This window comes from Vulpes vulpes, chromosome 3, assembly GCF_048418805.1.
Source record: "Vulpes vulpes isolate BD-2025 chromosome 3, VulVul3, whole genome shotgun sequence".
In the NCBI taxonomy this organism is placed as follows: Eukaryota; Metazoa; Chordata; class Mammalia; order Carnivora; family Canidae; genus Vulpes; species Vulpes vulpes.
In genome coordinates, this window is record NC_132782.1 from 67636384 (window position 1) to 67649277 (window position 12894).

General features: G+C 43.9%; 1 protein-coding gene across 1 annotated transcript in view; it reads left to right on the forward strand.

The window, feature by feature from the left end:
* Positions 1–12894, forward strand: part of ADCY2 (adenylate cyclase 2) — a 386829-nt gene that overhangs the window by 326999 nt on the left and 46936 nt on the right. Inside the window, exons 17-18 of the mRNA XM_026017679.2 lie at positions 2806–2925; positions 9550–9719. Of these exons, the coding sequence (XP_025873464.2) occupies positions 2806–2925; positions 9550–9719 (290 nt within the window). The remainder of the gene's footprint in view (positions 1–2805; positions 2926–9549; positions 9720–12894) is intronic.

Below are 12894 nucleotides of genomic sequence, written 5' to 3' on the forward strand. Positions count from 1 at the left end.
AAAGGAGAGATGTGTGGGCAGTGATGTGAGGGCTGGGGCTGCCCAGCGTCACCCTCTGCCACTGGCTGGCACATGGCCCTTCCACCCTGGGTCTCCAGTGCTTTGCTGGTTGCTCGTACTGCTTCAAACCCTGAAATTTCACAGCCTAGAGGCAGTCCCCAGGAACAGTATGTTCAGAGAACTGCCTCCTTTAAATCTCCCTGCACATGAACATAAATGACAAAATGTCCAGGTCAGTTTTATTTGAAATGAACCATGGCAATTTTACCAGAATGTTTTTAAACACCAGGTGTTCACCCCATGGGACCCCAAACAACTCAATAAGAAGTGGGGAAAAGCAATCAGGTATCCAGGTTTTTTCCAGATACAGGTTTTGAGGGACCAACGTGCAGATGAGCCGTGTGTTTGATTCTCTTTAGATCCCAGCTGACTCTTCAGAATCATGCATGAAAAGCTCCAATGAGAAGCTGCCTTTTTTTTTCTGACATTTTCCCCATGTCATCTCGTGACTTCCCCGTCATTTTACACTCTCCTCTGAGATACTTCCCAGAGAATATTATAAATAGTGAGACTTTTATGAGACGTATGGACAGGGAGTGAGCATGCTGAGCTAGGACGTTGTCATCCAGACTTCTAATTCCAACCAAATGACAAACGATGATGTCATCAGGCATTTAGCAGAACATTAAATATAATGTTCACAATTTAATATCATTTGAAAAACACAATTCTGAAATCTTTTGAACTGGCCTGGAAATGTAAAATTCGAAGATAAAGCTAAAAATACGCAGTACGCTGTATTAGAGGTCATTTTCCCAGTTACTTCCAATGTGGTACAATAAGAAAGTGGGTCCAGAGAGGACTTCCCCCAGGATGCCAGAAATGCGTGCTGTAGACCAGGCTGAAGCAGCTTAGCCTGAAGACAGAAGGACAAGAGGCTAGTGACTCCAGGGTATTTGACTGGCTGTAATTAGGAGATGACCTGAGTTGTCATTGTTTGTTTGTTTGTTTGTTTGTTTTAAATGACTTTTGAGAAGACTGAGGAGGGAAATTGAGCCAAATCACACAGTGATGCCACAGACAATGGAGAGTTTCTTGATTGTGGGAGTCTTTAGTAAATACTTAGAAAAAGGGAGCAGAAAGGGTTAAGGAAGCAGTGTTGGGGATGGTGATGGAGGCCCTCTATTGTTCTTCAAATTCAGATCAAATCTTATTTATTGTATAGCCTCCTTGCAAGATTGAAGTTTTCACAGGATATATTCTACTATTTTGTACAGCAGACATTTATTTTCTTCTCTGTGGTGATATAATCCAGAAGTTTTTATCAATACTAAGATCCAGGTGCTTAAGACTAGTAGCCTAGCCAGCTAAACAGTCTTATTTTGTCACTTCTTGATTCAGTAATATTTAAATCAGTTATGTCTTGGGTTTATCAAATCTATGTTTGTGAAAATTTGAATCCCAGCGTTTGCCAAGCAATTACTCCATTGTTTCCCCCAATGTAATTTTTTTTTTCCAAAGTATTAGCACATTTGTAATTTGACCAGGGCTTATGGCATTCTTTGATAACTTTTTTAGCAGTATATAAAGAAATCTGCATTTCCTTGAACTTTAAATTAGTATTTTGCTGCATGTTATCCAATGATACACTGAGTAGAAACAGTGTGTCCAGTATCATTCTTGGAATCCCAGAGGAATGTTCCCAAGAGTAAACTACATAAATGCCTTATCTACCACGGTCAGTTAGTTTAGGTATTTGACATCTGCCATCAAAGGAAATAAGTCAATAGAAACTGAAGCAATTACAGAAGCTATACAGGAAAGCTTTGCTTTTAGATCTTGGGTACCTATGGTTAGCCCTACACGGGAAACACAACCTACTTTTTGGATGAGATGCATTTCTTTCAGCCAAGGGAACCTGGCCGGAGTAATTCTCTGGTTTACCTTTAACTGAGCAATTCCTGACCCTCAGCCCTGGTATGGAAAAGTGGCTGATCTGTAGTCATCCCAACAGTTTGTGCTTCAGCTTCTCCAGGAAAGAGGGACAGAAACAGAGAGAGAGAGACTGGATTTCTTCTACCTGGTAACTGGTTGACACTTTCCTTCTGGGTGCTGACGTAGGTGACCATGACATGAGAGCTAACCATCTTCATTTTACAGAATTACTTTTTTTTTTTTTTAATCAGGACCCCTATCCTACAGTCCTTACTCAGAGCATTCATCCTCTCAACATTTGATCCCTCAGGATCCTGAACCACCCAGCACTCACAAATAATCCACACAAGTGCTGACACTCATTACTTCATTTTGCCCACACAATTAATTTCTTATAATCAAAAAGTCCCTGGGCCCAGTTAATGTTTGAAACGAGATGGGAAGACACTGCAAACATTTTTTTAAAAAATCCAAAGGCTCTGATTTCTTGGTAGGGTTGAATGTCTGGGTGCGAGGCAATGTCAACCTTAGGTAATTCTAACCAAGCCCTCTGCCCTGTACTTTGTACATTTATAATTTAATATTTAACAGAGGTGTTTTTCTGTTTGCTTTACTATCAGTCGTGTGGTTCTGGAATTCACTAGAATGGTGGAGCACAACTATAAGTAGTTATTTGCTTATTTAATAGAAATTCTCAAAGCTTCAAACAGGACAAGATAAAGCTATTAGCAATGGAAATACAGACACCAGATTGCCCACATAATCCTGCTTACTGTGCAGAAGGAACATAGCCATTAATAATTTAGCGCCAACCTGCTAACTCTTTCAGCTCCTGTGTACTAATTCATTGAAAAAACATTTTCTTTGCAGTTTTTCCTGAGTGATCCAGAGGAAACAATTCCTCCAACTGCCAATACATCAAACATGAGTCTGTCTGCCTTAAGTAATCAGGCAGCGATTCTGCGTGCACAAAATCTGTTTTTCCTCCCGGTAAGAACATTTCACTCATTATTATTGCTTTTGTTGTTTTCCCGTGAGTTATTCACCCATTCAATGCGATGGTCTCCACTTTCTCATCTGCTCTAGATTTCACCTTCAAAGAGGTTTCGTCTTTGGTGTGGATAACTGAATAGGCCCTGAACAGCTAAAAACTGCCAGCCTTGGTTCAGGGCAGCCCTGGCTAATGGACACCAGTTAGACACATGCAAACCTATGGTGTCATTTTGGTGCTCTCACAGACGTCTCTTGCTTTTATTCTCTTACTGCTACATTTTATACCATGGAACTCAGCATCTGCTGTTGGATTGTAGGTCATTGAAGTTATGTATTCGTGGCTTAGAGGCTTTGCTAATTGTCCCAGTGGATTCGTGTTGGCTTTCTGACTGATGACAGGACCACGTCTCGTATTTCTGCCTCTCTTTGGCTGCCAACACTGCCCACTGAGGATAGCCTCAACTAATCCTTGCTGATGGACTCATTTTAACCAATATCCAGAAGGGCCAAGATTGAGATTTCAAAACTTGCTAACTTGTCAGTCTTTTAAGAAAAAAAGGTTAAATCCCTTTTACTCGTTTGCTAGTATTATTTACTAGTTAGTAACTTCAAGTCATAAAGCGCTGTGCCAAAAAAAAGCTTTGATTCTCTCCTTTCCTGTGTAATCATTTAAATAGCTTAGATTATTCCCATGGAGTTTCTGGCCCATATAGTCCATTTCAAGAGTGCTAAGGGAACCATTTGGGGGATTGAAATTGGTAATTTAGTATGTATACTTTAAAAATTCTTTACCGGGGCACATGGGTGGCTCAGTGGTTGAGCATCTGCCTTCAGCTCAGGTCATGATCCCGGCGTCCTGGGATCAAGTCCCACATTGGGCTCCCTGCAGGGAGCCTGCTTCTCCCTCTCCCTCTCCCTCTGTCTCTGCCTCTCTCTCTCTCTCTCTCTCTCTCTCTCTCGAATAAATAAATAAATAAATAAAATCTTTAAAAAAAAACAAATAATAAAAATAAAAATTCTTTATGAATCTTTTAAACTCCGTTAGCTGTGGTGATAAAGGAGATTCCCTTCCTCATTCTTCTCTCACGGGTTTGTTCTCTTGCTGTTTGGCTTTGATCCTTTCCCCCATCTGTCTGCAGTTTCCTGGGAAGCTCCTAGGTCTGTGTACAGAGTAGGGTGTCTGATGTGCTTTTGAAGTGGCTTCTGAGGCAAGCCGACCAAGGTCCCTAATGATGGCCCCACAAGCCCGGGAAGACAAACTGGCTTAAGCTCCATCCCTCGTCCAAGAGGTCTGGGCCCTCATTTAGACATTATCGTAAACCCCCATGAGCATCAGACAGCATGTCTTCTATTTCAGTGAAGTGAATAGTGAGAGACAGGATGCACGGTAAGGGTTTAGTGGCTGTGATCTCACCGAGGACAGTTTGGAGCTGCCTTCTGTAGGGAAGGATCGAAAATAATAATAAAAATTCAAAGGTGCTTCCTCTGTGAATGGACAACACTGGCTCGCAGGGTGTCCACAAGCCCGCGGAGGGAGCATCCCATGCGGCCCTCATGGTGCACGTTCAACGGTTTACAGTGAATATGCATTTTCATAAGAAAGGAACAGAGAGCTGGCTAAGCATTTTTTTTTTAAATCTCTCCATCCAGTGTTTTCAAATGCAACAACTCACTATGCTTGGCGTCATGAAAAGCAGTGGAGTGGGTTCATCATTCTGAGTCTCATTTAGATAAGTCCATAGGACTTCTTATTTTTTCAAAAGAAGCAAATCATTAGAAACCCAAGATGGGGAAAAGTACATTTATTCAGTCTTAAAAGATTCTGCAAAACTCCACAATACACTCTTTAAAATCTAGGGATCCCTGGGTGGTACAGCAGTTTGGCACCTGCCTTTGGCCCAGGGCGTGATCCTGGAGACCCGGGATCGAATCCCACGTCGGGCTCCCTGCATGGAGCCTGCTTCTCCCTCTGCCTGTGTCTCTGCCTCTCTCTCTCTCTGTGTGTGACTATCATGAATAAATAAATAAAATCTTAAAAAAAATAAAATAAAATCTAGGCCCGACTTCATCCACAAGCCACTTTTATTCCAAAGATATGTCCTTAGAAAGAGGATTGTGATGAGCTTTGCCAGGGAACCCCACGTGCTCAAGCACTGTCAAACAGCACACTAATAATGCAATATCTGTGCAAAGAGTCCCACAGGAATCTGGAAACATCCTGGCTTCCCCCTTAATAGATAGAAGGGAACATCCAGAAAGCCATTTGTGGGTGTGCATAACTTATACATTATTCTCTATCCCCCTCGTGCATGGTATCTGAGGTTGACGAGGTGGTGGGAAGAGAGTCCACATTCCCTGCCACGGGTGGTATAAAGCGATATGACTCTGTCTTCCTAATGGTAATCTGCAGTAGCATCAAAAAACATAAAAATAAGCATATTTTTTACCCTGCAGTACTAATTCTAGAAATTAATCGTACAGGTGCAAACACTTAGAGACAAAGGTATTCATCAAAGTGTTTATGTAACCTCAAGATCACACAAGAAAGTAAAAAAAAAAAGCCAACAACTTAAAAGTTAGAGTAAATCTAATTGTTTAAATATATTATGCTATTTTGTTATATCCTGCTACTAAACCCTGTGTCCTTTATATATTCCCTAAGATTTTTAAAGATTTTATGAAAGAGGGCAGCCCGGGTGGCTCAGCAGTTTAGCGCTGCCTTCAGCCCAGGGCGTAATCCTGGAGACTCAGGATCAAATCCTACGTTGGGCTCCCTGCATGGAGCCTGCTACTCCTTCTGCCTGTGTCTCTGCCCCTCTCTCACTCTTTCTCTGTGTGTCTCTCATGAATAAATAAATAAAATCTTAAAAAAAAGATTTTATGAAAGGGAGAGAGTGAAGGAGTGGTGGGGAGCAGCAGAGGGAGAGGGAGAAGCAGATGCCCCACTGAGCAGGGAGCCCCATGCAGGACTTGATCCCAGGACCCCGAGATCGTGACCTAAGCTGAAGGCAGACGCTTCACTGATGGAACCACCCAGGAGCCCCTATATATTCCCTAATTTTTAACATCAGATGTATCATTCCTGTAGTAGGAAGAAAAAGTCATTTTAAAATGTCCAATATCAACCACAAAGAATTTTTGCCACGTAGGCAGTCTGTACCATATCAGGCATTTATATCATTTCATCCAAAAAACCTGCCCCATAAGTCCACTGTTCCTGGAATTCCCATTTTTCCAGGTGAGGGCACTGAGCCCAAAAGGGACTTAAGGGGTTAGTGGATAATAGTGGTTGGCTGTTGCTTTGGCGTTAAAATGCAAGTTGATTTCATCAGTTAGCTATATCAATACTGTTAATAACCATATTAACTAGTTTTAGCTTCGTTAACTTAAGATTGACATTAACAAATGATATTTGGTAATTAAAATATTAATAATTAATTTTACGTATTAATAAATAATGCAACCTTAACTAATATATCAACTATATCAGAATTATATAGAAATAGGTCATGAGTCTTTACATCCATTTTTTTTTTAAGATTTTATTTATTTGAGAGAGAACAAGAGAGAGAGCATGAGCAGGGAGCAGCCTCCTCACTGAGCAGGGAACCTGATGCAGGGCTGGATCCCAGGACCCTGAGATCATGACCTGAGCCAAAGGCAGACACTTTACCACCCAGGGGCCCCTAGTCATTACATCCTAATAGAAGTCAGATCAAGATCCTGCCACCAGAGCTCTTGCCCATCCACATTCTCCTTGGCAGGTGCCTTATTAATGGAAACAGCTGATTTTCAGAACCCATGGCCTGGCCTCCTCAGGTTGCCCGCCCCCCCCCCCCCCCCCCCCCCGTTCATACATCCCTCTACTGCTGTCAGCAGGCTGGCAGCCTACCTTTAATCAATTCCAAGACCACCTTGTGCGTGGCCTCCAAGTGTTCCAGAGAGACTGTTTAATAAAGAATGGACTAAATGCTACTGCCCATTAACGTATATATTCTAGTAAATATTCCTATAATATGAAAACTTTTTAAAAGCCTAAGAATGAAGTTTAAAAAGTAAAACATAGGCATATTTGTATAGTTATTGGCACATGTTTCGTATGAAGAAAAACTTTACAATTGTATCTCCCCACTCCCACCCCACATGCACACATTGATACACATTGTGGCTCCTAATTCACCTTCCATTAGGCTGACCATGTTGATCATGTTCATTCTGTGGTTTTCAGCATGATTTTAGCAGCAGCATCCTGTCTGGACCTGAGTGCCTCCCCCCTTCCAGCTCCCAAGGCAATTTCATGGCTTTTAAGGAGCAGTTCTATAGTACTCTTGATTACTGAGTGAGAGAGACTGCTAGGTCGTAAACCAGGGCCTCTCAGACTCCTCGTGGAGAAGGCCCCATTTTCATTTTGCTTCATTTTTTTTTAAGATTTTATTTATCTATTCATGAGAGAGAGAGGCAGAGACAGGCAGAGGGAGAAGCAGGCTTCCTGCAGGGAGCCCAATATGGGACTGGATCCCAGGACCCCGGGATCACATCCTGGGCCAAAGGCAGATGCTCAACACTGAGCCACCCAGGCAGACTAGTTCGGCTTTTTTTTTTTTTTTTTTTTAATTTTCAATCTGTCATGGATTGATACTTTTGAAAAATGTAACAGTGAGTTAGCAGAAAAATGAACCTAAAGAAAGATGTGAGAAGTAGAAGCCTACATCTCATCGGATTCAGCAGGAACGAGCCTCCATGTCCAACTGCTGCGCACATTCCCTGGGCAGCCCTCCCCAGGCACTCGGCAGCATGGCTGGGCCGCGTCCACTGGCTGTCCCCAGGCCCGGTGCCCATCCTGTCCCTGAGCCCTCGTGCCTGCCCTCTCTGGTGGCTAATTAGTCACTTCTAGAAGGTAACAGTGGCAGGATTCGTGTGAATAAGAACTGGCTTCAGAGCACACGCCACCTTCCCTACCTCCTGCTCGGGGGCAGAGACAGAGCCACTGCTCCTGGCCGCTCCACGGATGTCTCAATTGTGCCTTTCCACTCTGCCAGCCCATGCAGCCCCATCTGGACACATTTTTCTCCGCTTTTCCTCCTCCTGCCCTCTGCTATAGGGCAGGTGGTGTCACGCAGTGGAGGACCTACAGTGAGTTGATAATTTGGACCAAAAGAAATTATGCTTAGAACACACAGTGTCCCATAAAATGCTGCCACCTGTAATGCTGCCTTGCTGAGGGAAAGCTCCCCCCCCCCAAGAGTGACCCAGTTGCTGTGTGATCAAGGACAATTACTGGTCTTCCTTATGAAGCTGAAATGCCAGGTCCAAGTCCTCACGAGTACGGGGTCTATGCTGACTCCTGCGGGGGTACCTCCGCTCACCGAGCCTGGCTCCCGCAGAGAAGGAGGTGCTTGGTATGACCGGCTCACTCCTCGCCTTCCTTTCTTCCCCAAGGACAGGATGGATGAGCTAATATCTCTAGCCTTCCAGATAGCTTACTGTGGACGGCCTTAGCCAGGGAAATAAAAGAACTAAAGTAACAAAAATAAGTAGTCTTACATGGCTTATTCCATATAATGACACTAAAATTGAGTGGCTTACAAACTAGGCTATTTTTTAAAGACAGGGTTTATCAAACATCAGTTGGAGCTATGCTTTATTAAAATTATTAAACTTTATTGAATGCTGCTTCCGTTCTAGGAGTGCTGATGGCAGCTAGCCCTGGTTCATAAAAACACGGTGGTGCGGCAGATAAAGGCTTTGTGCGACTGGCAACCTTTCATTTAGCAAGTCTCTCCGGGCTGGCATGGCTCCGGGCTCCCACTTTGCCTATTCTTTTAAGAGATTTTTTTTTAAAGATTTTATTTATTTATCATGAGAGACCCAGAAGGAGAGGCAGAGACACAGGCAGAGGGAGAAGCAGGCTCCCTGCAGGGAGCCCAGTGTAGGACTTGATCCCTAGATCCAGCTATCACAACCTCAGCAGAAGGCAGATGCTCAACCACTGAGCCACCCAGGGGCCCCAATTTATATCCTCTTCATAAATGAAAACTTGAAAGGCCAAAAAAGAGTCTGTGTACTATAACTTTTTAAAGTCATAAATATAACTTTTTAGGTCTATAAATGTCTACAAAGTCATATTGCTTTCATTTGCAAGAAGCAAATGCCATTTGCTTGTAATGACATGCCTTCTGTATACATTGTTAAAAATTATTTCTGGGGACACCTGGGTGGCTCAGGGGTTGAGCATCTGCCTTAGGCTCAGGGCGTGACCCTGGGATCCAGGATCGAGTCCCAATCGGGCTCCTTGCAGGAAGCCTGCTTCTCCCTCCGCCTGTGTCTCTGCCTCTCTCTGTGTCTCTCAGGAATAAATAAAATATTTTTAAAAATTTATTTCTGTTCGGCATTCTGCACAGTTATCCTCAATGAACCTGCCCCAGTGGGTCAGCCAGCCATGCAATGAATAGGTGTTTGTGTATTTACTGCTCTAGGTCAGAAAACAGAAAAGGGCCTCTGCTTTCACTGCCAGTTTAGAAGCTACTAGCAAACTCGGCAATGATCCCCACCATTAATGCTCACTCCAGCATTTCCCAGAAGAGATCCTGAGCATTTATCCGATCTGTTTCCCTCTTCCAGTACTTTATCTACAGCTGCATTCTGGGTTTGATTTCCTGCTCGGTGTTCCTGCGGGTGAATTACGAGTTGAAAATGTTGATCATGATGGTGGCATTGGTGGCCTACAACACCATCCTCCTGCACACTCACGCCCACGTCCTGGACGACTACAGCCAGGTCTTATTCGAGAGGTAACCTGCATCCTCTTCCTTCTCCTTGGTTCTTTCATGGGATGTTGATCACGTGAGTGTGTGTCGAGTAAACACAGATTAGCAATACCTTTGTCATTGGTAACATCGCGTGTGGGTTTCTTTAAGATGATGGCTCAGAAAGCTGGTATGTGTCTTCATTAGAGATTATGTAGAATGTGTATCCTCATACACACTTAGGAGGTAGGAAGTGGTTCAATGAATTGTGTTCCCATCTGCACTGTATTGGTAAGAATAACTTAGAGTTTCTCTCCCTCAGCATTGTTAATACTTCGGACTAAATAAGTTTCTGTTGTATTCCCTGGCCCCTACCCACTAAACGCCAGGCACAACCACCCACCCCAAGTCATGACAACAAAAAATGTCCCCAGACATTGCCAAATGTGTCCTACAGGGCAGAGTGCCCTCCCCCAGTTCAAAACAAATGAATCAACATACACGAAAATACCAGAATAATAAGTGGATATAGTCACAAGTGATAGTGTTAAAGTTCTTAGGGGAGATTTCCTAAACTAAACTCTTATGTGGAGGGAGTACTGGAAATTGGCAACTCTGTGTTCTATGAAGATATTAACTCCCAAGAAAAGACACAACTGTGATAGCATCCAGTCCTTAGCTTGGGAAGGTCAGAAGAACAGTCCTCAAACCCCTCCTCAGGTTTATGAAAGGTTTCTTACCATCAAATTACTTCCATAAGCTTATAATGAATATTTATCCTCTGCTTGGAGAACAATGTAATCATTATGCTATTCTCCATCTCACATCTTAATTGCAAAACTTTTGATATCGAGCATTAGTTTTATTTCTGGACCCACCATACTTTGAGGTTTTTCTATACGCATGTTGCATAATCCTCCATAAAATATCTATATTTTTTAGCATAAAATAAATGCCTTAACTATTTTCATAGATGTGTGGCTCCAGAAAGATGGCTTGTGTTCCTAGCACACTGCCACTTACTTCTCCATTGGAGGCTCAGTGACAAGAACAGTGGGCACCTCACTGTGTGCACGTTTCTTACCAATAAGAACACTTTCAGAAACACAACTGCAGTGCATTCTCTTCACATAATTTAATTTCCATCAGCCTCCACACCATGAAGCTCTAATAATCTGTAATCAAACTGAGAGTAGTGGAGTTGCAAAAATGCATAATGGTATTAAGGAAAGTTTATGATTCCTTAGCAAGGATGAGAATGAAATCAGGAGTTAATTTCCCAATAAACTCTCAGAATCACCAAGTAGACATGCTTTAATATTTCTCTCCTATATCCAGAGAGCCTGTATCAAATCCCCACATAAAAGTGGTGTTACTGATTTTATGCACAGCCGATGATACTGCTGAATTTCCCTTTATCAAATTTGAAGCTCCTGAATATGCTAAACATCCAAAGAAAAGGAGGAAATTAGATTAGCGGGTTTCTGGTGGAGAGAGAATTACTTCTGGGGACCTGAGACACACAGGATCTCGGCTTAGAACTGAGCAACAGGAGAGTAGTTACTTGGTTGAAGAAAAGAAGTTTTTACTTTCAGAGTCCTCTTTCATTTCATTCAAGATCCTTTGTGGGTATTCTCCTAGCTTTGTCTTTGTAAGAACCTTACAGCTTAGGGCGGACCTAGAAGGACCTGCTTTCCCTCCAACAGAGCAGCATCCTGCCAGGGGGAGGGGCGCACCTGCCCCCCCCCCTCACCAGGAGGTCCTGGCACTTCCACACCCACTTCCTCAGAGCTGCCAAAGTAGCCCCAGAAGCATTCCTCCTCCAAAAGATGACCATTGCTGGCAGAACAGCAGAATACTTTGAAAAAAAATTCTTTGGATTTTATTTATTTATTCATGAGAGACTCGGAGAGAGAGGCAGAGACACAGGAGGAGGGAGAAGCGGGCTCCCTGCAGGGAGCCCGACAGGGGACTTGATCCCAGGACCCCGGGATCACACCCTGAGCCAAAGGCAGACGCTCAACCGCTGAGCCACCAGGTGCCCCTGAAAATACCTTGATATGAACAAACGTTCCCAAAGTCAGTTTAAAACTAACCCCGAGTAGTGGAAGGGGAGGTGTGCGGGGGGGTTGGGGGTGACTGGGTGACGGGCACTGAGAGGGGCATTTGGCGGGATGAGCACTGGGTGTTATGCTATATGTTGGCAAATTGAACTCCAATAAAAAATTTTTGAAAAAAAACTAACAAAAAAAAACTAACCTCGAATGAGAGACTGTTAAGAGCAGGGGTTTCCACTTCCCTCCTGATTTCTCCAGCCTCTGTAGGTTTGATGTAACCTGTAACTCATGCCAGAGCCCAAAGCCATCAATGCCAGTGCGTTCTTTATTCTGTGAGATTCAAGAGATTTTCCCATGAAGCACGGAGGAAGGTTTCCTCCTCCCTTGCCTAGTGTCGATGTTGACACAAGTCTTTCTGATAGGATGCTAGGATCCTTAGGGCAGTGCCTCACGAGGGAACATCCCTAAATTCCAAAGCCAGAGGCTCCCTTCAAGGAGGGAGCTGGCTCATGGGAGTGCCAAGCAGCACGTCCATTCCTGATTGAGCTCATCCGTGTCACTGGAGATGAGTGTGGTCCTGTCCCTTCGTTTACTGATTTATTTCTGGTCTTTGCATCCTTGCCCTCCCCTTTCACTCCCAGTTTCCTGGCTCTTGTCCTGGTCTTCTTTCTGGAATGTGCGCTTGGCTCTGGCAGTAAGTATTCTCAGTGCCCACCTTGGCCTCTGGACTGGCCCCCGTGTCGGCAGCCAGCACTGCTGGCAGACCTACCCCAAACTCCTGCTGAAGACCGAGCAGCCCTCTCCCCCTGCACACGTGGAATGGATCTCCCTGAATGAATCGGCTGGGGCCCTTGTCTGTTCTTTTCTGTGATGCAGATAAGAGATACCCTTGAATTGAGAAAAGGGCAGGTCTGAACCAAGTGCCACTCTGGTATCCACAGTGCCTATAACCGTGCCTGCCATCCTGTAAGTAGGTTCTCAATAAACATCTTTTGGATAAAATGAATACCAGCAGGTGCACTCCCGGATAATCGGAGGGGTCCCAATCCTGGCTGGAACGAAAAGTCTCTCCTCACCTGCTTCCCTGAAGAAGAGGCTCACTGAAGATGTGTCTTCCCAGGGACAGCCTCAGTTTTATTTGGACTCTTACACTTCAAGGGGGA